The sequence below is a fragment of the Lepisosteus platostomus genome, chromosome 3 (genome assembly GCF_059453375.1).
Source record: "Lepisosteus platostomus isolate fLepPlt1 chromosome 3, fLepPlt1.hap1, whole genome shotgun sequence".
NCBI lineage: Eukaryota > Metazoa > Chordata > Actinopteri > Semionotiformes > Lepisosteidae > Lepisosteus > Lepisosteus platostomus.
The window spans coordinates 7,032,267-7,057,901 of NC_142613.1; the positions used below are offsets into that span (position 1 = coordinate 7,032,267).

At 42.7% G+C, this 25,635-nt stretch overlaps 1 protein-coding gene and 1 long non-coding RNA gene across 4 annotated transcripts in view; one reads left to right on the forward strand and one right to left on the reverse strand.

Moving 5' to 3' along the window:
- LOC148674218 (uncharacterized) lies at positions 1-2,838 on the forward strand. The gene is made up of 3 exons (XR_015935274.1): positions 1-114; positions 257-376; positions 1,195-2,838. It is a non-coding gene; the product is annotated as an uncharacterized LOC148674218 (long non-coding RNA).
- Positions 2,839-5,567: 2,729 nt separating this feature from the next.
- tcf7l1a (transcription factor 7 like 1a) overlaps positions 5,568-25,635 on the reverse strand; it is a 64,284-nt gene continuing 44,216 nt past the window's right edge. For 2 of the 3 annotated variants that reach the window (XM_088624168.1, XM_088624165.1), the window contains 8 exons: positions 20,004-20,139; positions 18,964-19,066; positions 15,240-15,323; positions 10,586-10,729; positions 9,752-9,911; positions 9,029-9,136; positions 8,258-8,312; positions 5,568-6,499 (listed from right to left, as the gene is read on the reverse strand). In XM_088624168.1, the coding sequence (XP_088480294.1) occupies positions 6,024-6,499; positions 8,258-8,312; positions 9,029-9,136; positions 9,752-9,911; positions 10,586-10,729; positions 15,240-15,323; positions 18,964-19,066; positions 20,004-20,139 (1,266 nt within the window). In that variant the 3' untranslated portion in view covers positions 5,568-6,023. The remainder of the gene's footprint in view (positions 6,500-8,257; positions 8,313-9,028; positions 9,137-9,751; positions 9,912-10,585; positions 10,730-15,239; positions 15,324-18,963; positions 19,067-20,003; positions 20,140-25,635) is intronic. The other variant, XM_088624166.1, reaches the window with a different exon arrangement.

The following is a 25,635-nucleotide window of genomic DNA, read 5'->3' on the forward strand; positions in this document are numbered from 1 at the left end:
ACAGGTAGTGACTACCACGATCCTCTCTTGTGTGGTACGCATTTCATCATTTAGCAATAACATGTATACGACACGTTTCATCTGAAAACAACGAATGACGAATTGCTTAGTTTGGTATATACGATTGTAATAGAATTTTCCTTTCGAAAATAGCCTGCATTATACGTGAACCTCTGGGTTCGTAACGTTGATGATGTAAACTCTGTACGAGTAGTTACATTTAAACTCTGAAATATAACTTTTTTTTTTCTTGTAGAAGTTTTTGTTTAAATACACCCAGAACCCCGGACAGTTAATAATCCATTAGGCTGAAAAGGGGACCGCAGCACAAATGAGATCTTGATGGATCCGGCTCCTCATCATCTATCTGGATTCGGTAAGGAAAGTGCCTGCGAATGTGATATTATAACTCTCATCAGCCTGTTACACGCGGTTGTGTTATCTGTGTCCGCGGAGATTGCTTTAATAAGTAGAAGCATTGCCTTAAGGAACGCGTTCGCGGAGCTGCTTTTTGACAACTCATTACCTTTAATTTTGGTGATGGATTGAGTGCTGGCGAAAGGCGAGGGGGGCGATGGCACCGGAGACCCGTTGCCTAGTCTGAGACAGGGCTTACGATGTGGGCCAGCGGAGCGCAAACCGGCAGATTCTCTTTGTATTTAATGATTATGGCGGGGGAGGAGTAGGGGGGGTGTTCGAGAGAGATTGACAGCGCTCCATCTCACCTCAGGGCAAAAGCCAAACGAGTCCTTCGTGTCCGCCTGTTAGTTTTGCCCGTCTCCATGCCTGAAGTGCAGGTAATAATGAACTCCTGTTCTCCAGAAAAAGAAAATACGCTGTCAGCCGATCCCGGAGCAGCTGAGCATTCGTAAACGGCGCCTATATGGTTAATTGCAGGGCATGAATTTCTGGGGGTTTTGCCTTAGTGTATTCCTATTGGGATTCATTTAGCGTGTTATTATTATTGCCTCTTTTTTTATTCTTAAACATGAGAACGGCTGATACCGTGCTGATAAAGTAGTTGGATAATATTGATCCAATGGCAAGTGTGACCTGAGGAGTTTTTTTGTTGTTGTTATATACTATGAAATGTGGAAAATGTGGAAACAATTCACAGTGAAAATACAATGTCGTTATTTCTGAAATGTTTAAAAAATATTATTTCGGATGGCACTTGTTCTTTTCATTGGCCAGGATCCCTCCGTGGCTGACAGGAACTGTTTGGCATCAAAGGAAGACCTGTAAACAGATTTGACACATGGATGGGGAAAATACATCATGTTATGCCAGAGACCAATGAGAGAGAATCTAGCAAGTAACTCATCTTCCTATACAGGGTGCAGCCTGTGAAAGATCATACCTTCATGTATCTACAGTTAGAGTTAAATATATTACACCAGTTTCTTCTCAGAAACCGAAGAAAGGCAGCACGATATGAGAAAAAAAATTGCAAGGAATCTGAATGTAATGTGTCCTTTACATTTTAAAACAATGAAAGTTGTTTTGTTTTTCTGTCCTGATGCCTCTTTTCTTTTCAAACATATCTTGATGGGCCTGATGACGCTAGCCAGCATGAAATATGGTTTCTATAAAACAAAAATATGGTTTCTATAAAACATTGAACCCTGGCAGGAAGTGGTATACCCGGGGAAGCAAATTACCATCGCACCAGGCTGAAGTATTAACTGGAGAAACATGCTGTGTAACACTTAAGCTTCCCTTCCATAGCACATTTGAGCTCACATAGGCAATAGGAAAATGAAATAAAACAGTGAAACAATGTTAACAGCTCCTTAAGTTTGGTCCTTTGAGCTAATTTCGTGTTTCTCAGTGCCTCACCAAAAATGGGACCCACACGTGGTAAAACTTAAAACATCTCTATTTGCCACCTCTGACTTAATACTTTTCTTATTTTGAATCATTTACAGGGTTCATTTACTGTGTTGTGGTTCTAGACAAATGTTTCCAGGAATAACGACCAGAATCCACAGATAGTCAGCCCTTACTGAACATCAGACTCAATGTGCTAAGTGGTGAGACTAAAAAGACAACTGAGGACTAAACCATTCTCTCTGACCCTTGAAAAGAATCGATTTAATTTTGGAGACCAGATTAGGGTGTGGAGTTGAAAGCATGGAGGTATTACAGATAAATTCTGTTGCTGCTGCTTGAGTCGAATGTGCTCTCTGGATGGATGGACAGGCTGAAAGTGGCACCTTTGTTAACACCTTTTCATTAAAGAAATAAAAAGGAGAACTTTTTCCCTATGGGCTACTGAGTACAACAGAGAGCTTTCCTGTGTGATGCCTGTAGCCTGGCTGACAATTTTTTTTGGCCACTTATTATAAAAATCTATGTTTGCATTCCTCCCCCCCTTCTTAATCGCCCGGGGGCTCCCGGCCGGTCCCTGAAAGAATGTGTGTCTAAATTGGGGGGTGGTATCCCTATCCCAGCCCCCCATCAAGAGGCTAATTGGTACGTCCCTGGCAGCCTTTGCTGTCCCTAAGCCACTGAAAGCCTTAACCTACCTTGTGTGTTTTTCACTAATTGAATTGCCTAATGAGGTCCCAGGGGCTACCTCCCATTACTGCCGAGTTAATTAAAGCTACTGTGGTGTGCCAAGCTGCAAATAAAGACGCAATAAAAACTGGGGGAAGAGGGGAGGGGTGGGGTACAAGATTTCTGACCTGTTTTTTTTTTGTTTTATTTAGGGACTTACCCTTCAAGGATGGACCAGATGTCTGTCTTTTTTGGGGGTCTCACATTTCGATGCCCTAGTGGTGGTGGGTTTTTTTTTTTCTTCAATTCACTTCATTAAAGTTTCAGCCTTAATTATTATTTTTTTTGGTTTGTTTCTGATGAGATCCAGTTCTGCTTTTCCTAAGTGGTCTTGATTCCCCCCCACCCCCCCAATTGTTTGCCTTCCTGTAAAGTAAAGAATGATAAAGTAACCGCACACTAAGAAGTGCCAGTGAGCCAAAATTTCTTGTTTTTCTCCTTCCAGACTTTACAGTTGTCATTCCCATATGCAAGAGCACACATTGCAGACTGCTAGATCCAATGTTTAATTTCAGGATTTATGTCAATAGGATGGGTCTGGAACAGCACTGGACAACAGCCTACCTCTCTCTAGCCCTGTCTTTAGCTTGGCTCTAGTGTGCAGTAGGAAGGATATTCTGAGCACACGCGTTCCTCATGTGCTGTTATCCTATTTTCAAGGAGACAAAGTAAATCAGGTTGAACAGTTTGGCCATATGCTGACAATTGGGTCTCAAGAAGTGTAGGTGCTGATTGAGGACTCTGCTCTCTCGTAGTGTTCTGCAGTGGCAGAAAATGTAGGCCAGGGCAAACATGGTGCTCAGCGTTCTGCAGAAATCTCTCTGTAATGTTGTGCAGATATAGATCTCTAAATGGAAATGTTTGCACTCTCAAAAAAATCTCTAAAAATCATGCTACAATATTTTGTGAATGCATGACAGGATCTGAAAATATATAATAATGGCTGACAATTGAGATATGTTTTCATTTCCTTTACACGGTAGTTTTAAGACCTATAGCATAAGATAAACACTACCTATAGAATATTCTATATGTAAGACCTATAGAATAAGATAAATAATACCTTCCAAAAAATGCATGTTCAGAAAGAGCTTCCTATCCTTTCACTATCCAACAGGCACCACCAACATAATCTTCATGGACCACCTACAATAAGTTCCCCAGGGGAACAGTGTCTGACATTTATAGATTCCCCTTTCACTGTGTTAGGTGCTAGAGAAGGCAAGGCAGGCACAAATGCACAAATGCCTGCAGCAATTCAACAAACACCAACACTAATGTAGCCAAGCCCCTGGCTAGTGAGACAAGTGCCTATATCCTTCTGACAGACTATGGCATGAAAGTGATTTACAATCCTAAATTTGATCCCTCAAGCAAAAGAATCATTCCTCTGTTTTTTTTAAAAAATAAAACAAGGGATCTTGTTTTTGAGCCAGATCCATCTTGCCTTGAACAAAATAGATTAAACATCTTACGTGACCGGAGGTGTGTTTTATAGAATACAGGCATATGCAGTACTGCGCATTAAAATATTGACATTCTCCCGTCTCCAAGGAAACTTTAAAGGCAGAGCACAGCTTTGTCAGTGTACAGCTACTTATACACTTTTCCTTTCATCTCCACGATCTCTGCAATTCGCATTCGACAAATTGTATTTGTAATTCCTCTCAAGCCTCCAGTGGCAGCTCATAAAGTGACGCACACACATATCAGGGGGATTCCCACTACTCTCCACTTTAAATGACCTTTAACACTGCAGATATATAGCACAGAAACTGTTAACCCATGTTCATTGGAAGGTTAAACCCCCTGCCCTTTCCTTTTCCCAGGCTTGTCTTTCAATACCAGTCTGAACTACACAAATTGCCAGCACATTACAAATTTCTTGGCCCATTGCTTTCGTGTTTCTTCCTCAGTAGTGTATGGTGAACAACTATTTACATGTCTGCACTTAGAGATTTAATGCCTACAGCTAAAGAAGACCTGGACAGATTAATCGTTACTGATCAGGATTAGCAAAAACTAGTAACGACAGCTTTTCTTGCATTTAGTTTCTGAAGGCAAGACGGTGCCTCTGCTATAAGCACCTGCTAGAGAAAACGAGACCACAATGATTGTGATTGTAAGGGAGGAAACCTGATCTTGTAATTAAGTCTAGGCCAAGGTCCTCTCCATTTAATTGCTATCTTACAGGTTAAAGCATGTTTAAAGAGCAATCACAACTTCCTTTAAGCTACCCTGTCTATCATCTTAGGAATCACTAGTGCTTCTAACTACAAACCATATCACTACAGGATCGTATCAAGATCCTCCAAATTTGGACATGGGCTAGCAAAGATTTCTGAGCCTACTCCAACAGCAGTTAGCATCAAAACGAAAGAGATGCAGCTCTGACCGACTGCATCAGTGGCCCTCAGGCACCCTGCAAGACAATAGGGTGGTGGGTGGTGACTCCAGGCATTTGAGCTGATTCACAATCTGGTGAATCTTGGTCAACTGACGGCACTTTAATGACTGAACCCAAGCTCCGCACTAGCTGCGTCTAATCTGCATGGGTTAGCCTGCACTTAGAACGAGCACATTTAGTAGGCGAGCCACTCCAGAGCCCTTTAAAATGGGACTTTGTTCTGTAGTATATAAGACAGTTAAGTAAAAGGCTAAAATTAAAAAAAGCCATTTGGATAGAGCAACTTTTTTTTTCTACAGATTCCAATTTTTCATGCTATTACTAAATAAAATGAAAAACAGAGCAGTGACCAGTGCGCGTTGCAGCTCAAGACCCCTTCTACATCAGAGGGTTCTATTCTGCTTCAGGCGATATAGCGGTACAGCAAAACACACCGAGATATCACTGCCTTGGAACAATAAGGTTGTGCTACTGCTGGAATTCTACCTATGGTAATGCTCTCCCATTACAATACAGCTCTTCTAAGCTTGCTAGAGGTCATTAAATTATGATGCAGACACACGTGTAATCCTATAGGCCTGTACAAAAGCAGAAAGAGACATTTGCTTTTAGAAATTATTTAAATGTTTATTTAATGTGTCTCAAGGAAGGTCACACACTGGGGTGGGGTAGGAGGAAAAGTAGGAGGAAAGGGGGAGAGAGTCTGTACTGGAAATAAAACTCCAAACTAACATTAACATTAGGTTAAACTAAAAAAGACAACAGGGTTTTTTTTGTTTTTGTTTTTTTAAAAAGAATTTTTATACATTTTCTTTTATACAAGCACATTGGATAAATGCATTGAAAAAACAAAGAAACCAGTTCCGCGGTACACTTTACAAAAAAATACATTTCCCCTCCCTCCCCCCCCCCCCCCAAAGAGAAGCAAAAAAATGCGGAGGTCAAATATTGACCAATAATAACTTTTTGTTCCTTTTAGTCATTCAAAAAATTGGTCTAAAATCTATTAAAAAGTAAAAAGCAATATACAGCATAAAAAAATTGCTTTTTTTTTTATTTAGTCAGTTGATTTGGTTACCAAGGCCAGGGGCTGGGACTGTAGCAAGGCATGATGGGAATGCAGGGCGGCCTGGTGGAAGGTAGTGGGGCTCAGCATGGAAGGGGGCAGGGAGGTGAAGGGGATGGGCCTGGAGAGAAGGGGTGACGACTGACTGACTGGGGAGCCGAGGGACAGAGAAACACTGGGCTGGGTGGAGGAGGAGGAGGAGGAGGAGGAGGAAGAGGAAGCGGAGCTCGAGGGCTTGCCGGGGATAGGGAAGTGGTGCTGCGGCCGCCCCTCGGGTTTCGTTGTGAGCGACAGGGGCTGGGCCTGCTCCGAGTGAGTTGCGGCGGGGGCTGCCGGGGACGCCAGGGCCGCCGACGGGGTGGCGGGAGAGTCCAGCATGCTGCCGTGAGAGGAGGCTGGGCTGTCGCACATTTTCTCCGGCGGCAGGTACTGCACACACTGCTTCTTGTTTCGCGATGGGAAATTGTCTAGAAGGGAGAGGAAGAACAAGGTCACTCCCTGCTGCATGAGGCCTCGGCCCTGACCGTCCTGGCAGGCCTGTGTTTATGTTACCAGTCATTCACTCTCAGGAACCAAAGCACATTCCCATCCTTTTACCCGTGTTAGATGCTAAAGGAAACAAAAATAGTTGAAATTCAAAGACAGATATGTTCTCCGAGAAATAACTGAGACAGAAATGGTGTGTGTGGGGGTAATACTGTATCCATCTTGTATTTCTGGAGTCAAATCCATAGAAAAGAGAACAGATGAGTGAATGTTCAGGTGAAGGAATGTTGTTAATACATTAAGGAATTAAAGCTCTGAGGACAGTTGTAATCTGGATGCCATTTTTTTTATGAGTACTCTATTCGAACGTGGCTTACAACCAGCTCATATCACCATTCATAATCAGTATGGGCAGCAAGGGCTGTATACACGTTCCTGTGATGAACACACCATCAAGCCTCACAGCTTCCTGAACACTGTAAAATCTGCAGTGCCTTAACAGCCTTAACACTGTCTGAAGGAGAGACACTACTACAATTACACAGATGATTACTGACACTTCCTGTCCACCCTGGCCCAAACTGTCCCCAGTGGGGCAGACGCCCTGGTCCACCTGGGCCCGGCCCGTTCCCAGTGATGGTTGGCCAACTGTGTACCACAGCTTGCTAACAGTTCAAGCTAGAACCACAGATCTCTGGAGTATTTTATTCAGGTCTGAACTACAAGGTTCAATCTATATCCGCAGAAAACACTTTCACTGGTTCAGCCACTCAGAAACCTGGTAAGTACCATTTTAATTTCACATACATATAAGCAATTGCAAAAATACAGAAATATAATTTGCACCCAAAAGATATTTGGCCAGATTTGTTGTATAGTACTCTCACTGACTATTGTTTTCAATCACCATTTACTGCAAAATAAGGCTGGAAAGTGCAGCTATTATATCCAACTGTTATTTGGGCAGTTTTACTACAATAGAGCAGACATACCTGCCACAGCTAGCACTGAACCTCATATGCTGCTTGTGAAAAGAGAGACAGAGTTAGTAAATGTTAGAAAAGAAAGCAAGAAATAGATTTAAAATGTATATCTGCCTGTGGCAGTTGATGGAGCCCTATCAAAAATGGATAGAAGCCCTTTCATTCAACTAAACAGGATATGAAGCAAGGATTAGTTCTGACATCTGCAGATCCTACACATGCAAAGAGGAGATTAATGTTGAGGTTCTTAGGTAAAAAAGTTAAATGAATAAGTGAATTGGGACCTTATTGCAGCTTTCATCTATTTAAACGTTGCACTTAGAGCGCTAAAAAGCTGTCCACTTCTTTGACCTCAAGATAAACTCAGACTTCCTAAAACTATGTTAATGTGAAAACCCAAAGGTCGGTTGCCTTACGGATTGCATTCCATTAGTTTGCAGCTAAAACATTTCTGACAATGTTTGTCAGTTTCTGACAAAAAGGAGGAAATTCTGTATTCTGCTGAGTGACTACGTTTTAGGTTGGCATGATGATGAAGACAAAGCAATATGGTTTCACTTTCCATGAAGATAGATCTCTAGTAAAATGATGTTCTATTAACTGTTTACAATAATTTTAATCTTTTTTCCTAATAAAAGGTTGGCAATCACAGCCTGAGAGGAGAGGCTAGGATGGATATCCCCAGGTTCAATGAGAAGAGACCCTGCAGGCTCAGTGTTCTGCTACCACCAGGTGAAGGGAAGAAAGCATGCCTACCTTCTGCTGTTGTCTCTTGCTGTTTGGACTCTCTCTTCCTCTTTTTCCGCTTGCCCTGGTGAGAGAAACCACCCTATCAGACGACAAGCTGAAAAGAAATGTTTGCTACGGCTCAAAAGCCACTGTTTTCTCTCAGATGTTCAGGGGGTCAGAGGTTAGAAGTGTAGGACTGTGTTAGTACAACACAAGGAAATACTTCCATGACTATTTAAAGCAATGTTTATACTGCAACAGCTACAGTAAATTCTAGAGCTCTATACATGACTCAGAAAAACTGAGCTAGGTGTTTTCATTTCTCATTAGTGTATCTGACCGTGTTAACAGGAACATCAGGGGCAAAAACAACAGATGATCATATCTCAAACAGAACAAATAAAGCTTTTACACCAACAACTAAAGAATTCTGAAGCAGAAACGCCTTTCTTTATAAGGAAGCCCACAAAGTCATCGGATTAAGTGTAATGCAGCTGCTACCAAAATCTGACAGCTCTGTTGATAAAGGGTATTTGTGAAAACACATATGTTGAAATACCGGATTGTGTGGCATGGAGTGGTTCATAGAAAAAAAAGGAATAGGTTAAGGTTTATTCCATGCTAAAAGGAAAAAAGAGAGACAATGTTCAGGTGTGTGAAGAAGCCTCCACAGTTGAAACATTGCCTCTCTTTTCTTTCCTTTCAGCATGGAATAAAGCTTTACCTGCTCCTCTGCAGCCTATGCATGCTGACGCAGCTCCCCACTCAAATGTCATAGTAAAAAAAGGCTGTACTCACATAATTATCTCGTGCTGACCAACCAGGGTACAACTGTGAGTGGAGTTGTCTCTCTTTCCTTGCCAGTTCGTAGTACTTGGCCTGTTCTTCCCGTGACAGAGAATGCCACTGTAACACAAACACACAACGCTCAGGGTCTCTCTCCCTCTCCCCTGCTACCTATTCCCCAGGAGCCAGGTCCTGCTCCCTTTGGATCAGTGCTTGCTTGGAAATGCCTCTGAAAATCACTGATGTGTAAATCAGCTGAGCTGTGGGTGTCCAGGACTTTGCTGGGGGACTTCACATCTGTTGGGAGGACTAAACAGATCTTGCTATTTTTAAGAAAGGGGAGGTCAAATCAGGTGGACTTAAATCTTTCTTTCTGTGCCACAATGTCTCCTGTGGAACTGGACTTGAACGAGACAAGCCAACAACCACTGGCGATGAACTGTAATTCTCAAAAAGCTTCAATAGCCTGGCACATCTGAAATGACTTGGCAGTTTCACACTCTCGGATGAATAGGCCAGAGAGTGGGATAGTCACCCATTCGAAAACCAGTGTAAATAACTCTCATTTGGCAAATCCAAGGGCTATGAAAAGGTCAGACCTGAACTAGGAAGCTAGTTAAGGAAAGTCACAAAAAATAATGGGGCCCTGACTCCTGTATAACCATGAAGAGTTTTGGAATCAGGACAGATATGGGTGAACTCAAAACGGGCAGCTGTCTGTGTGCCAGGGCTTACCCTCCTGCCCAGGATCTGGTTGATGGCCGCGCTCTCCTTGAGGGTACATTCTGCCACCACCTTGGCCCTCATCTCCTTCATGTAGAGCATGAAGGCGTTCAGCGGTTTCTTGATGTGTGGCTTCTTGTCCTCCTCCTTCTTCACTGGCCCTGGGGACTTCCTGAGGGAGGCAGGGAGGAAGCCGGGTCAGACACAAGAGCCAAACCGAGTCCTTTACAGCATGTCGAACTGGACACCCTCAACACCAAGATTCATCATTTTCACCCCCCTTTTACAAAAACTGCAACTTTCTCCAAATGATGGAACCTATCTCGGAGTAACAAAAAATTAATCAAAACATTTTTTGAGGCAAATAATGCCCACTGTAATGGTAACAAGAGTTTTCACTTATCTAACAACTGTAACAAGACAATATTGTCTGCAGGGAAAAAAAAAAGTCTTACATTCGCTGTCCTTGGAAATAAAATCCATCTTCCAACGACCAGAATTCACTACCCCAAAAAACAAAGCTATTATGAATTTTGGGTAGGAGAAATTTTAAAAGTAGAAATCTAGAATTTGTAAGTTAACATGATAAGGATAAACTTTGATTTGGAAAAAAATCCTTTTTTAAGGTGCTGTTTCTTTTTCTGTACAAGCGGTATAAGGTTTATTTTTTAAATCAAGATGGCTCTGATCACCGCGTTAGCAGATAATTTTGTGTTACAATGTTATAACCATTTTTAACAGCACACATTCATTTTTCCACACTGTTCTTTGAGTAACTGTGTGCGTCTAAGTTCACGCTTGGCGAGAGGGGTCGGCAGCAGTGGCTTGTGGGTAACGGGTACTCACGAGTGCGCAGTGGGGCTGACGGTGCCGTGGTTGGGCTCCTGCTTGATGGCAGGGGAGACGATGGCAGGATGTGGGATGCCAGTCTGGTGCAGGCTGTGGGGGGGGTGGGGCACCATGTGTGGTGAGAAGCGACTGGAGACCAAACTGAGGAAGAGGAGAAGAACAGGGATTAAGAAACAGAAGCCAGTCTACACCTGGCCTTCAACATGAGACACTTGGATCTGCTCTGTAACTGGAACAGTCTTTTACAATTAGTGGCAATAATCTTGTTGGCACAGAATTTTATTGTTTAAGAGAGACACACAACAGCACTTTGGGACAGGGAAGATTGCAGCCTACAAAAACAACATTAACCTTGAAAATTCACTATTATGAACAAATGAAGGCAGATTCATTTTTTTCAGTATGAATGCAATGCCTTGATAGAAAACTGCATTCTCTTTGTGTGAGAATGTTCATACTCTTAAGAACATTAATTGTCAACACTATTGTAAATCTAATGTCTCTGTATGGGGAAAAAACAGAAAGCAAAACCGATCATACCCATCACAGAATACAAATCTGAAACATTACATTCACTTGGATAATGTTAAAAATGATTAAACAATACCTACGGCATGATGTTCTTAAATACATTTAACGTTTCGTCAGTTACAACATCAGTTGAAGTTTTTACACAACATTTGTCAAATACGTTTAGGACAGACTTTAAGAGAAAATTTCAAAAGTACTGTACTTCAGGAGGTACTGTATCCGACAACAGAGTACGAGCTCTCCAGAAATAAAGAACTCCAAAGTCTCTCCCAGTACTCAAAAATAATTTTAGTAAGCAAATCACTGCTACACTACCATCAAGATTCCATGGATTCTAAACCCCTGTCTGCATGGACATTACCTGAACAAATCCTGTGCTGGTCTCATCTTAATAGACAATCACACTTACTACACGCATAAAAATATTGTAAAACAGAACATCAATGCAGTAATATATAAGGTTTTTGTACTTCCTGCTGTTAATTCCTTTTGTGCCATTTATAGTTGTCTACCGTCCATGGGTTTGTCATGGTTGAAAGTTCTTTTAATTACGTAATTAAGGTGGTTTGGGCAGGAGACTAAATCCATTGGGGCTTTAAGATCCACACTGGCACTGCCTGTGATGCAGAATAACAAACCAGTCTGTATCCTTCCATCAGACAAAGTTTGCTGCTGAAAGTTTGTTTAGCTTTACGTTTTAGGATCTGCTTTAGAATCGATTTTAGGATCAAACACTATGCTGTCAGTTCCCGTTCGCACATGTTAATTTAATCCCCATAGCCGTTTTGAAACTTCGAACCCCTGTCTCCGAACACTAAAAAGGTTTCAGACTTTCACGGGGATCGGTCTCATTAAAATTAATTCAGCCACTCCTGAATGCTACCCACGCAGGCGAGGACATGAAAAAGATCGCATTCGCATCAGATTTCAACAGAAAAATGGTGTAATTACCAGTAATTAAGAGACTTTAAATGATTTGTTTTGAAGCAGCAAACAGGCTGACACTGATGCAACTCCACTGGGACTGTGGGATGGCTTTCTGCTGCGTCTGATCCAGTGAGTTTAACTTAGGAAATAGCATAGTGCCTCTACCACCACTCCAGCCTCCAGGCCTTCTTACTTGAAAGCAGTGGAGTTCTCAAAGACGTGTGTACAGTCTGTATGTGAATGCATGTGATTTTTTTTGTGCAAATCCTGACAAAGTAGCTCTAGCAAAGGAGGCCAGAGTCCCTCTCAACAGACTCGAACAGAGCTGGCCTGGTCTAGGACAACAATGCACATCATCTCATGCTTAACCAAAACTCTCATCTCTCACTCTCCTCTGTGCAAAGTGTAATAGGAGATGAACCAAAAATGATGCATACCATTTTGGAGTACTGTGTGTATAAGCGTGTAAGGGTACTTCACTTTTAAATTTTGTTTTATCCCTCGATAAATCAAGTGCATGTCGATTTTCATCTAAGATGTGCTTCCTCAACCTGTTGAGCGAGTGTCTCTTGACATCACATTGGCTGTTCCCTCCCAAAGAACCTCATCTGATTCCACAGCTCTAGAATCCAGCACAGCTCACCCTTGAACCGCAGAGAGGGCCAAGCCTGTTTTATTAGTGCCAACACCAGTTCATAAAGATAATGCTCAAGAATCAGATGCTTGTGGCTATTCATAGAGTATTCTGATATAGTGAGATTTGGCTTAACCCGCTAGACTGAGGGCCAGCCCCCAGGCCATAGGATGAAGAGGCTAGGAGTCTTAACTGCTGTGTAGAGTGAGGAGTTAACCAAGGGACAGCTGCCAAGGGTGAGATGGGTTAGAGGAGAGATGCATGAGATAAAATGTGAAAAGAGGTAATGGCGTATGATATAGCTCTAGAGAAATGACATCAGGAATGATTATGATTTAGAACAGCTGAAGAGAAAGTGGCTTGTTGTCTCATCCTTCCCAAACTCAGTTAAGATCTTCCAATTTCTATGGAACAATCAGCCCTAACATTAAGAATTATGCTGATTATAATACATTTACTAATATATGAGGTTTTGTAGCTCTCGCTGTTAATTCCTTTTGTGCCATTTATTATTCTCTACTGTGCATGGTTTTGTCATGGTTGCAAGTTTTGTTAATGTAATTAAGCAAAGTGTAGTTTGGGTGGTCTTTTAATTGCAAAATGTGGATCGTCCCCCCAAGCTCAATGGGATAACTACTAGGACTGGATTAGAGGAGAGAGAGAAAATCAGTGTAGGTTTTTCCAAGTTTTTATGCTCCTCAATTCCCTAAAATGAAGCCTCAAACAAAACCAAGTCCCTTTTAAAATATGCCTAATTAAATCTCCACAGCTTGGTGTAAGACGCACACTTTTTCTTTTAACTTGGCCTTTTTAACAGCGTAGAAGGCTCAGTTAGAGCGCACGTCTGTTTAGATGAAGTTCGATTCCACAGATCGATGGTGAAGTCTTTCATCTTCATCAAGAGGCACCTTCTCTCACCACTGAAGCCCAGACACCAAGGAAAGTAGTATTTCAAAGAACTCCAATCCAACTTTGTACCACTTATTCAGAGAGGGAATCTTTAAGGTTACTAAGGAACTTCACCATCACTAAAGAATACTGATAGTCTTTCAGCCTCCCTTTGAGACAATAAAACCCTCTTTGCATTCAGACTGAAACTGCATTTTCTTGTTATTGGAAATGTGCATGGCCACATAGTCTGACAGCAGAAAGTCTGCCTCTCATCCACGACTGTAAAAAAAGTATCTGTCCCATATTTACTTACATTTACTTACGTAGGTTGCTGAAAAAAACTGACCAAAGATTTTGCAACTAATTTCAGTACATATTTCGGATTCTCACACTGAAACCTGGAAACCTGGGGTTTATTTAGTAACTTACAAGATTTACAAAGCTTGACTTTTGGTAGCAGTTCAGCAGTCATTAGCATCACCATTACAAACATAAATGTAAAATACAAATAACCTTCCTCTGCAGAACATAGGTTGCATTTCCTTCCATTCATCAAGGTAACACCCACTAATAACACCATCCAGTGCAACTAAAAGTCCCATCTTGTCAAACAGTGACAAATCATACAATTATGTGAACTTTCACAAATGTATTTGACTCCACGTTTGGCTGCACATGTGACAATGGACTATAGGTGATTTAACAGTTACACATGTTTGGTGTGAAAACTGTCAAAGATGTCAAAAACAGGATACAGTGAAACAAATAAATGAGTAGTGCAATCACTACAGACCTACCCTGGACCCTCTCTCGTCCAAGAGACCCCTCATCTGTTTTTGCTTTTCTACCCCCGATTAAATGTATCAAACATCTACGAATTTGTCTTTATCAAAGAAGTAAGGAATTGGCAAAAACCCCTGATCTATTGGATGTAAATGAATGGCAAGGGTATGCAATTGAGCAGGATAGTCATTGGGATAGACGATTTACAAAGCCAAGCGGATGTGACTAGAACTTGGACAAACGAATGGTGTAGTGCTGAAAAGAGCACCAGGCGGTGGTGCAGGACCTAATCGGTACCGAAAGGTCTGGAAAATCATCAAACACGAAGGATCGGAAGGGAATTAGTCGCGACCAAAACCTGGGAGTGAAATAAGCAGGGGCTTGCTGTTGCCGGTTGTGTCCGTTTCAAAAGAATGTAAATAAATCTAAGGGAGGCCACCGCAGGACCGCCACTCCAGACATTCTCAATTCTACCAGACGAGTTTCCCAACGCTAGTCCAAAGATGACACTTCTAGTTCTATAACCTGTTTCACCTTGTCTCCTGTGTTTGGGTGATCACTGCACCTTCTTCCTTTAGCGTCGCATACTTCCACCTCATATGAACATAAAAACAGACAGGACCATTTGGCCTGTCTAGCCTGTTTGGAAGTTAATTGCTAACCGTTCCAACGATCCATCCAGCCATTTGTTGAAAGAAGCCAGGGTATTGGCTCCAACCACATGGCTGGGTAACTAGCTCCATGCTCTCTTAAATGTCTTTACATATTTGGTTCAACACACAAGCCGATATGTTTTAACACATATGTAATAAATCTGGTTCTGCCTTTTCTTGGAACTAATTCAATTAGAAGGGCTGGCAAGAAGGAGATGGTCAAGTGACTCACCTTGACATGGATGCGTTCATGGCCAGTGCAGGATAGGGGTGCCTGAACCCCCCTGGGGGTAAGGAGTACATGGGCTGACCCTGTCTGGCAAAGCATAGAACACAAGAGACATAGTGAGACCTTCGTTACAAACAGGGCAGTTTCTCTTATCCACCTCTTCTCAGCTGCAAGACTGTGTATGTTTAGACCATTAACATGGTACGGCTGTGCTTGGAGAAAATTACCGTTTCAAGCGATTCACATGATGCACATTTTTCTCAAACAGCATTTTTGTTTCCAAGATAAACGTCAAAGATAACTAAATCGATTCACTTTGCTTGGAACTGATTGTTCGCAGTGTAGAAGCAGGGTAAATCAATGAGTTTCTATGGAGAAAAAAAATGTTTCAATGTAGGCCATCAGCTTTTCACTTTTTATAACAAATGCAGAAAGCCAAATCCTTATACATGCCCTCACACAGACGGACACAAAGCCCTGTTTGCAAATTCGGTATTCCTCTGGCCTGATCCCTACCTCCCCTAGGATCCCTCAAGGTGCTGCCTGAAGCAAAAACAGGGCCAACTGTGCCCAGTGACAGGAGCCATCCCTCAGCCTGACCCCAGTCAATCAGGAAAGCACAAGTCAGCTGTTCGTCCTGGCACCCGTTCCTCAGATAAACACTGGCTACTTTACTCTGCTGAGATCCAGCTTCTTGGGACAAAGACCTGCACTTTTATTCCGAGTTCAGTTACTTACCTGGTTAGCTTATTGGCTTAACGTGATCTACCGCCACTGTTTGAACATGCCTGTAATACGCTTAAACTGGGGCTCTCCAGCGTCTGACTTCCATAGCTTAACCGGCAAGTCTATGACTTGACTATGACTTGACTATTATTATTATTATTATTATTATTCTGGACACTCCACTCAAAGCGCTTTACAGGTAATGGGGACTCCCCTCCACCACCACCAATGTGTAGCATCCACCTGGATGATGCGACGGCAGCCATAGTGCGCCAGAACGCTCACCACACATCAGCTATCAGTGGGGAGGAGAGCAGAGAGTAATGTAGCCAATTCATAGAGGGGGAGTATTAGGAGGCCATGATTGGTAAGGGCCAATTGGAAATTTGGCCAGGACACCGGGGTTACACCCCTACTCTTTTCGAGAAGCGCCCTGGGATTTTTAATGACCACAGAGAGTCAGGACCTCGGTTTTACGTCTCATCCGAAGGACGGCGCCTGTTTACAGTATAGTGTCCCCATCACTATACTGGGGCATTAGGACCCACATGGACCACAGGGTGAGCGCCCCCTGCTGGCCCCACTAACACCTCTTCCAGCAGCAACCTTAGTTTTTCCCAGGAGGTCTCCCATCCAGGTACTGACCAGGCTCACACCTGCTTAGCTTCAGTGGGTTGCCAGTTGTGAGTTGCAGGGTGATATGGCTGCTGGCACTATGATATGGCTGCTTGCGACTATGACGCAAGGCCTTCTTTAGGGACAAAAGCAATGGATAATGATTTTAAAGCTATTGACTGCAATAGCTTGATGGCACTCTTATTTGAGCTGCCTAATTAAAAAATAACAATCCGTCAAAATTCAACTCACACCGGCCCAGAAAATGGTCGCCTAGTCTCATAACTCTAGCCTGTACACAGAACTACCTTCGAGCTGAAAAATCTTTCAGTGGTTTTTCTTACAAAGGGAGATGATGCCTGATTAACACTGCACAGCTCTCAGCCCAAATGGAAAATGGCTGTCAATGCTGAAAGAGTTCCAAGAATGAAGAGTGTAACTGCAATGCAATCTCTGAGGGCCATCTGAAACTCTCTTATATTACCACAATATTTGTTTTTTCTATTCCTTTATATTCAGGCCAATCCAAAAACAAGAAATTCAACCCTAGTCCCTGGAGAAAAATGGATTTGACAAAATTAGCTTTTCTTCTCTTTATATCTATGGCCAAAGCAGAGGAGTTTTCTGGCATTAACAATTTTTTTTGTGTCTTATGAACCATTTGGAAATGAGGATGAAGATTCAGCTCTGCGTGTGTTCAGAGCCAACAGCAAATCACCGCAAATTTATATTGGGTTTACTTTTATAGTTGACTATTGTTAAATGACCTTTTATTCAATGCATTTGAAAGTTTATACCTTCCAATTCCATTCTGATATTCGGACATTCCACACTTTGTTTGATCATGCACAACCTGTTGTTTATAAAAGTACTTATTCCACCAAGAAAGTTTCCAAAATGACCGTTCATAATATAAGGACTCTGTGGCATACAGCACTGTTCAATTAATTTTGTTTTGGTCTTGAGAAATGTTTCACTCAGAATTAGAACTCTTACACGCACACAGTGAAAGGCGCCAGTGCAATGATAGAGGAAGAAATGTAAGAAGTCTTATCTAAGTCTTTAACATCAGCTATGCAAAGAATCCAAACAGGACCTACCCCTCTCAATCAACCCCGACCACTTCTGGACAAAACAGAAGATGATATAAGGAGGGTTACAAACAAGAGGAAGACATTCAGCCCAACTAACCCGTGTGGTCTCCAGCTATTTCTTGAATGAACCTTAAGTATCATTTTCAACCAAATGGCTGCGTAGCCTGTTCCATACTCCCACAACCCTTTGGGTAAAGGCATGCCTCCTTCCTATTCTCACTTTTAAATGCACTTCCATGTAGTTTCCACTTGTGCCCTCTGGTTCTACTATCTGCTACTGAGTGTATTAGTTCATGCATATCTGAATACTAGACTCCAAATGATTTGTACCGATCTATAACAAGTGGGCAGATCCCAGGTGGATGTGCGATGAAAAACAGTCAGATCAGCTAGTAAGTGGTGAGTCTGAAACTCAGTAAGCAGTTGGGTACTTGATTACTGCCAACAGGAAGAAGACCCTGTGTCCCGATCCGTCACATCCAAGGTCTCTGTGTGAAACTAATCCCCAGGCGGATCGTACGGATCTGCACAGTGTGTTACACACACCTGGAAAAAAGAACCTCCGTGCCTCCAGTACCCTGGGGACACTGTGAGCCACATGTTCACTGCCTGTACCGATTCCAAGGCAGAAGATCAGATTGTGCAGCAGGAAGTGTGTATAATTTGCTGGGCAGTCTGGCTTTTAAAACAATTCTGGTCAATTACACTAATACTTAAGTATTATACTGAAGAATCTGTTGCTCCAACCAGGGAAGACCACAGAAATGTAGTATGAAGAGAGAGTCTTTTCTCTCTTTATTTTTTGCAAAGTTCTGATCTTGCACTCACAAGCCCAGCATTAACTTCATTTAATTGTACACGCAAACTTGACAATGTGTGTTTCAGGTCTAACCGAATTATATAGGTGGAGAGCCAATTGTACTTTATAGATCAGTTCTACCTTGCCAGGGGTTGTTCATCACAGAACGTCAAATGCACAATAATTAAACATGTGCATTTCTGAGCCTTATTTATTAACAGTGCTCCAAGTTCTGAACCGGACACCAGTTATTCACTTCTCAAAATCCCATTGTTATATGTAGTGTGTCATAACACAAGGTGGAGTGCCCCATGAGTCATAAGGCTCTGGGAGGATCAAACCTCTAGACTGCTAGACACAGAAGATGAGAAACCTGGAACGGAGGTGAACTGACTCTAATAGGGATGTCATGCTGATTCGGTTGAATGTTCTCTGCTGCAGACAGAAGGTGATGAGCGTGTGACAGGCTTACATACGGAGAGCAGGGACTTACTGTGGGACCAGCCAGCCCAGCGGGTGGGGGATCTGTCCAACGGCACCAGGTGACAAAGGGTAGTAGGGTGAGAGTTCTGAGGGGTGGGGCGCTCGGGGGATTCCTAGAGAGAGAGAGAGGGCAAATAGAGCATAGTCCTCTAAACCCCAAAAGACTAGGATGAGTCTCGTGAAAGGGAAAACCACTGTCCACATTGTAACATTGTCTGTCCTGCACATTTTTCCTCTTCATTTGCTTAGCTTAGTGGCCCTTAGGAGTTTTCAAGTGCTAATGCATACTTTTTTACCATCAGGTAGACTTCAGAAGTTATTCTTTCTACATAGAGTATTAAGGACTAGCTCCCTGTGCACTTTTCCAAGAGATAAGATAAGATCACTTTATTGGCCATTTACAATTTCTTGCATAAGGAATTTGTCTTTTCGCATACCCCAGCTTGCTCTCCATGAGACACACAGGCAGGGAGAGAGAAGCTTGGGGTCAGATTGCAGGGTCAGCCATTTATACGGCGCCCCTGGAGCAGCTGGGGTTAAGGGCCTTGCTCAGGGGTCCAATGAAGTAGGATTCCTCTGCCGGCTATAGGATTTAAACCGGCAACCTTCCAGCCACAGATGCAGATCCTTAGCCACAGAGCCACCACTCCGCCCCCTTTTGTTTTTTGAGAGGTGACATTTAAAGAAAACCAGAATAAAGATAAATGTCTCAAATGTTCTTAACCTTTAAATTGTGCAATCCCTGCAGCGTCACACTGTAAATGACGGGAATTACACTGTGCCCCTTGAGTGTCAAATGCAGTTCCAGTAATGGTATGGGATTCGTTTCAATTTGAGCTTTGTTAAGTTTAAGGACTTTCTTTCACTGTGTATGAACTGAAACATTCCTCCCCATGCTCCAAACCCTTGAGTCTTCTCCACTGTCAGCTGCAGAATATCCAGGAAGTAATGAATATGGCAATGGTGGAATTTGAGATGGAAGTGTGGCACTGAGTTGATCAATCAGGGGGAAGACACCCGGAGGTCCCATGCAGTTTTTGACAGACCCACCTGTCTTTGGGTCGAGGATCTCTGGGGAGAGGTGTGAAGGAGGAGTCCCAGGGGAGAAGTGTTCATTGCTGTAGGTGATGAGGGGCGTCAGCGGGTGCACGTGGTGAGGGTGCTGAACCACTGGGACCTTGTTTGACTGCAAGAGGAGAAACAAACAACATGCAGAAAGATTTAAAGCCAGGTTTCAAAAACTAAAGGGTCTTCACCTACTGCAATCGGCTTCCAACCAGTGATTCTCCAGTACTGCGTTAACCCACATACGAACGGCTCTGCAACACAAGCCAAGCTTAGAACGGCACCAGCCGACGAGACACCGAGTCCAGCAGATTTTCCAAACTGCTTTGTCAAGGGCTTCGGAAGAGAAACGGCCAATAGTTCAAAATGGATCAAAATGAGTTCAGGCCTCACTGATTGTGCTGTGGAGGACTGGAGCAAGGAAAGGTTAAATCCAGACTGAAATAAGAAGAAAAATGTTTTAGCTGCTGACCTTCTCTGGGTGTGAGGGAGAGAGAGGGAGGTGGGAGGAAAACAAAGGACAGAGCAGGTGAGAAAGTGTACAATGAAGGGAGATCTGGGGGAGAGGTGTGTACAGCTGACAACTGCAAACCAATGGAGAGGATCTCAAAAGCAGTCACTGAGTGAAGGGGGAAGGTGATCCACGTTTAAGGATAATATAGGCTTCTGAAGTCCTATAGTACAACATCAACCATTAATATCTCAATGACAAGTCCTGAGCTCAGACCTGCATGATTTTATAATGCTGCTGGATTTTGTTATTGCCGTGGGACACAAACACAAAAATGGGAGCGCCAATTTCTGGGAAATGGGGTAGTAGTGGATTCCTTGGAAGCAGAGCGCTTCCGAGCGCTTAGGAGCAGACGTGCGTGAAAGAAAACATCTCTTAAAATCATGGTTCTTTCCATTAAAACAAATCTGGACTGTTGGCAGCAAACCCGTCAACAGTGTGCTGCAGTGTGCGCAGACACGCCCAAACCCTTGGACTGTTAAAGAGATTTTCTATAAAGAGAACCAAACAGGAGGTCCTAGTTATGTTTACCTGCTTCTAAATAAAAGGGGGTGGAGGGGCTTTAGCAAATAAGCTGAAACCGCAATTACTTAACAGTTACTTGTGGTAAACAACATAGACTGGTCTGCCACTTGCGTGTGTGAGGCAATTATGATGCAATCTGGAAAGGAACCAAGGAACACCGAAAGAAAACAGCCACTGCCAAGCCTGTTAATGGGCATGAACCACAGAAAGAACTGCATGTTAAACCCAGCAGAGGAAAACAGGGCCGAGAACTGGGGAGTCACAGAAATCTGACCCCCTCCCCCTTTTCTTTATGCAGCTGTATTTAATCTGTTTACGGGGCCTATTGAAAGCAGGAGATCTTACAATTCCAATCTGCCAAGCTCAAATCCATTTGTTTACAAAATCCCTGATTGAATGCAATCTGTATGACAGCGCCCTCACCTTCTCAGTTAAGCAGCAGTGCTCCTGCAAGGACCAATCTTTGCTTTTGCAAAACGCATAGAAAGTTGCAACACGTTCTAATCTGAAGTCAGTTTAAAAAAAAAGGAAGTAATTTGCCAAGATCAAAAAAGCCACTGCACGGTCTGCCCTACCAACTGCTCAGTGGAGCATTCCAAAGGGGAGGGATCACTCTCTAATATCTCTCATAGCAGCAGTTTACATCAAGAGATCCTGTCCCTTGGATTTAAACAGGCTGAAAGAAACAAGGGCCACAACGGCTCATGATGTCAACTGGACCGATTTCCTCGCTCCCCAGTCCAAACTTTGCCTTCATTCTAGATCTGCTAGTTTTTTTATAATCTTCTCTCAGTTACGTCTGTGCCGAACGTGTTCCTTTTCATAAAGCAATAAATTATTTCATACCGCTGACTGCTGCTTGCCCCAATTTGCAACCATTTTCGGAACACAAAGCCAAACGGGAGCTTGGAAGATAGTCTCCCAGTTCGAGAGCTGTAAGGAGGGCATGATTTACAAACAGGACACTAACAAATCCGGCAAAAGGTCCGACTGGGTAGATCACGTGGAAAGAGCATCTAATTGGGCGGGAGGTGGCGGTATCATTGAATCACGTGCCACGTTCTGTCCGGATTAGCTTGGTTCCTGTTTCATTGCTCAATGGTACGTTCTGCATCCAACTGTTCCTTTACTGTTACCTCTACCTCTACAGGAGCCACTATAGAACAACTGAAGTCTGTATGCACCTTGGAATGCCAGGCACTATTAAGCAAAAACTGAACTAATTGACCGACTAGGTGACACTTGCTCTTCAACCCTGTACCCTCTAGTGGAAAAAAAAAGATGTGAGCTCGACATGTACAAAACCACGAGGGGGGTTAAGCCTCCGAACAGGGGAGTCATTATTTGAGCAATTCTAGTTATTTTAATAGCCGCCGGCAGTGCCAAACGGCTCACGAAAGCCAAGCCCTTGCAGACATGTGCTTGCAGACCTGCGTATGATGATGATGATAATAACCAGCGCCTCTCTCTTCATGAGGCGGTGCTCAGCACTGCTGCGGTTCCCCCTGGCTGGCCTGGACTGCAGCCGCCGTGCTGAATGGGACGCTTGTTGAGTTGGGATGTCACATGGGAGAGGCAGGGGAGAATGGAGTCTTGTTCCTGCAAGCTAACCTTTTTTTAACTACTTCCTCCCTGGCGCTCGGCGTCTCCATTACCCACCGGCCTTTGGAACCAAACAATGTTTTTATTCAGCCAAGGAGAGCCCAACACTCCACGAGGCCTGCTTCGTTGTAAACTGATGCAAAATAGGGGCGACGTTTCAAATAAAGACGCGCAAACAGCTGGGTTCAAAAGAGAGACGAGAGAACAGAGCCTAGACACCGACTTACCCAAAAATGAAAAAAAAATGGAGCGTGCCCCTGAACGCTTGGAGGGTTAAAATAGAAACGCCAGCATACTCTGCTCTTTTGTGCTTCATCGGTGGCTTTGTTAAGGCAAAGAATATTCATCTGTGTCTACCCTATCACTCCAAGGTTTCCACCATCAGACCTGTGTGCCAGCACTTTTTGGGCAACACTTCAGTTAGAATTGGAAATTACACCCATCAATAATTAATTAACTTGGAATACATAATTTGAGTGTAAAAATCAGAGCTGATAAATTTGTAGCAAGCATTTTAAGTATGAAGAGAAGAGTAGGTTTTCAGATGGGTATTCACAGAGAGAACCTCACCGTACCAAAATGAGTGGCTCTGGCCACAAAAATCGAGCATAATAAAGATAAGGCACAGGAATATTTAGTAGCTTGGCCTGACAATTTTGGATGACGAAGTACAGAAAAAAAGATACCCGATTATGACAATAAGCTCAATTATTCTATTTTAAACATCACTATTAGCCCATTCCTACGTCCTATTTTTATTTATCTGATGAAGGGTATCGCATTATTAAACAGGAGCCAAGACTGGAATAAACCTCATTCCGTACAGAAAGGTACGTTATTAACAGACATTTCCATCAGACAAGAGAAAGATGAACGATTGAGGCTCAGTCATAAAGTCAGGCCTATGTCTGCAACCCATTTTGAAAAGGAGAGCTCAAGCAAAAACATGCAAATATTAACATTCTGTAAAATCAAAAACATTCACAAGCAGACGGTGCTTTAAGAAAATGGCGCATACCATCCATGTAGTCATAATTTCAAAATAATAAATAATTGACACTAACAAAGGAGCATGCATCCATCCAGAATGAGTTAAACACAAATATAACGGACACCTTTATGGAAAAAAGGAAAACAATTTTGTATAGAATGTTTTTGTTGGTAATAAAGCTGAACCAATGATAAAAAATGATAAAATTGTGGAATAAATGTTCTTAAATGATAGAGATGCTCGATTATCTATCATGGATGCAATTGCACACATAAAATAAGAACTTAATTTAAACCAGTCTTCATTTCTTATGAATTGAACCTGTAAGGACAGCAATGAGACCAAACCCAATCCACAGCTGAGCAATAACTCACATACAAGCATTTAACTACTTCACATCAAACATCCTTTTGTTGAAAACTTGATTTTGGATTTACAAGATCAGAGCACTCTAGGGAAACCAGGATAACATTAATATTAAAGAGTGACCATTTATTTGAGAGAAAAACTAAAAATCATTAAATGGGTTTTCAAAGCATGAAGGATGTACAATATTTTTTTTTTGTTCTAAGAAAAGTGGGAGTGTGATTATTGAATGAAGTCATAGAATATATCTAAAAATACTCTTTAGCTCAATTTGGGGATAGAAAAGGCATCAGCTTGCAAACTACAAGGTCTCCCACTAGGTGGCAGCACTGAGCTCTGCCTCGACAAAGGGGACTTTGCACTGGGAAAAGGTGCTGCTGTCGTACAGAATGGAATGTCTCAGTCACTCTATGCAGTCTGATTAGGGACCTCCTGCTTTCAAGAGGCCCAAGTGCAGTCCTTGGGATTTGAAAACCTAAACCAAGTTTCTGGAGTCACCCATGTACTGACACAGTAAAACTTGAAGACAAGGAATGTACCAGGGTTATGAACTTTCAGGAATGGCAATCTGGGTGGAATGGTTTTCAAAGAAATATAATGCAGGCCAGGAACGTAATTTCTATAATGCCACATCTGTCTCCCAGAACAGAAATAAAAGCTGAAGAAGCTAAAGGCTCATTTTTATAATAGTATTATTCTTTCTAACAATTTACAGATCAACATGACAGTCTTAGTTTAGTACTTCAGACTTCTCAGTCCAGTACTTTTCCCTTCTTTTTCATATTGCTGGCGTCGTTTAAAGCTGGCAATTTCCAGTGTCAGAAAACATTCAGATCGGTGTATAAAATCGGAGGGGAAAAAAGGGACAAAATAAATCATGAAAACACAGAAATAATGAAGAGGAAAAAGGGAAAGTGAAAGGCTACTTTCTGGTAGTCTCCTCCTTCTTAATTGTTTAAACAGGTGATAATCCCACCTGATCCCAGAGAGCCCCAGTCCATCAGGCTGTTCGGCCCGCACCATGTAACAATGTGGAAACTGAGAATTTAGACACACGAGATGAACAGATGATCGAAATCAAGCTGAGAGTCCAGGGTGGAATAAGGACCAGAAGACACAGCAGGACTCCAGGAGTGGAAACTCCTGGAGCTTTAAAAGAACACTATCTTTGAAAGAAGGCCATGAAGTGCTGAAATTCACAGTCACGAGAGTGCCTAGGTCTTCCTTACTGGTTGACAGCCAAATGCACTGAAACACATCACTGAACCCAAGGCAATGTGTTAGTACTGTGGTAATATGAACCAAGGACATTTAGGTAGGTGGTAGAAACAAAATTGCTTGATTGCCTGATAGGTTTAAACTGTAACACCTGTGACATGAAATGAACCAATGTGCTTTTCCTTAACTTCCTGCATTCAGGATTCAAGATTAAACATGTGCAGTGGCTGCGCTGTGTAACATTCATTGCACCGTATGGATGAGGATTGAGTGGTGGAGAACATCAGCATGAGAGCACACGTCAGCTGCGGACTCAGCCGTCCTGCTGCTGAACTGAGTCCAAGGAGTGCAAGCAGACAAGGAATCAGGGTACCCCGGGACAGAACAGGTTCTGAGCAGTTTCC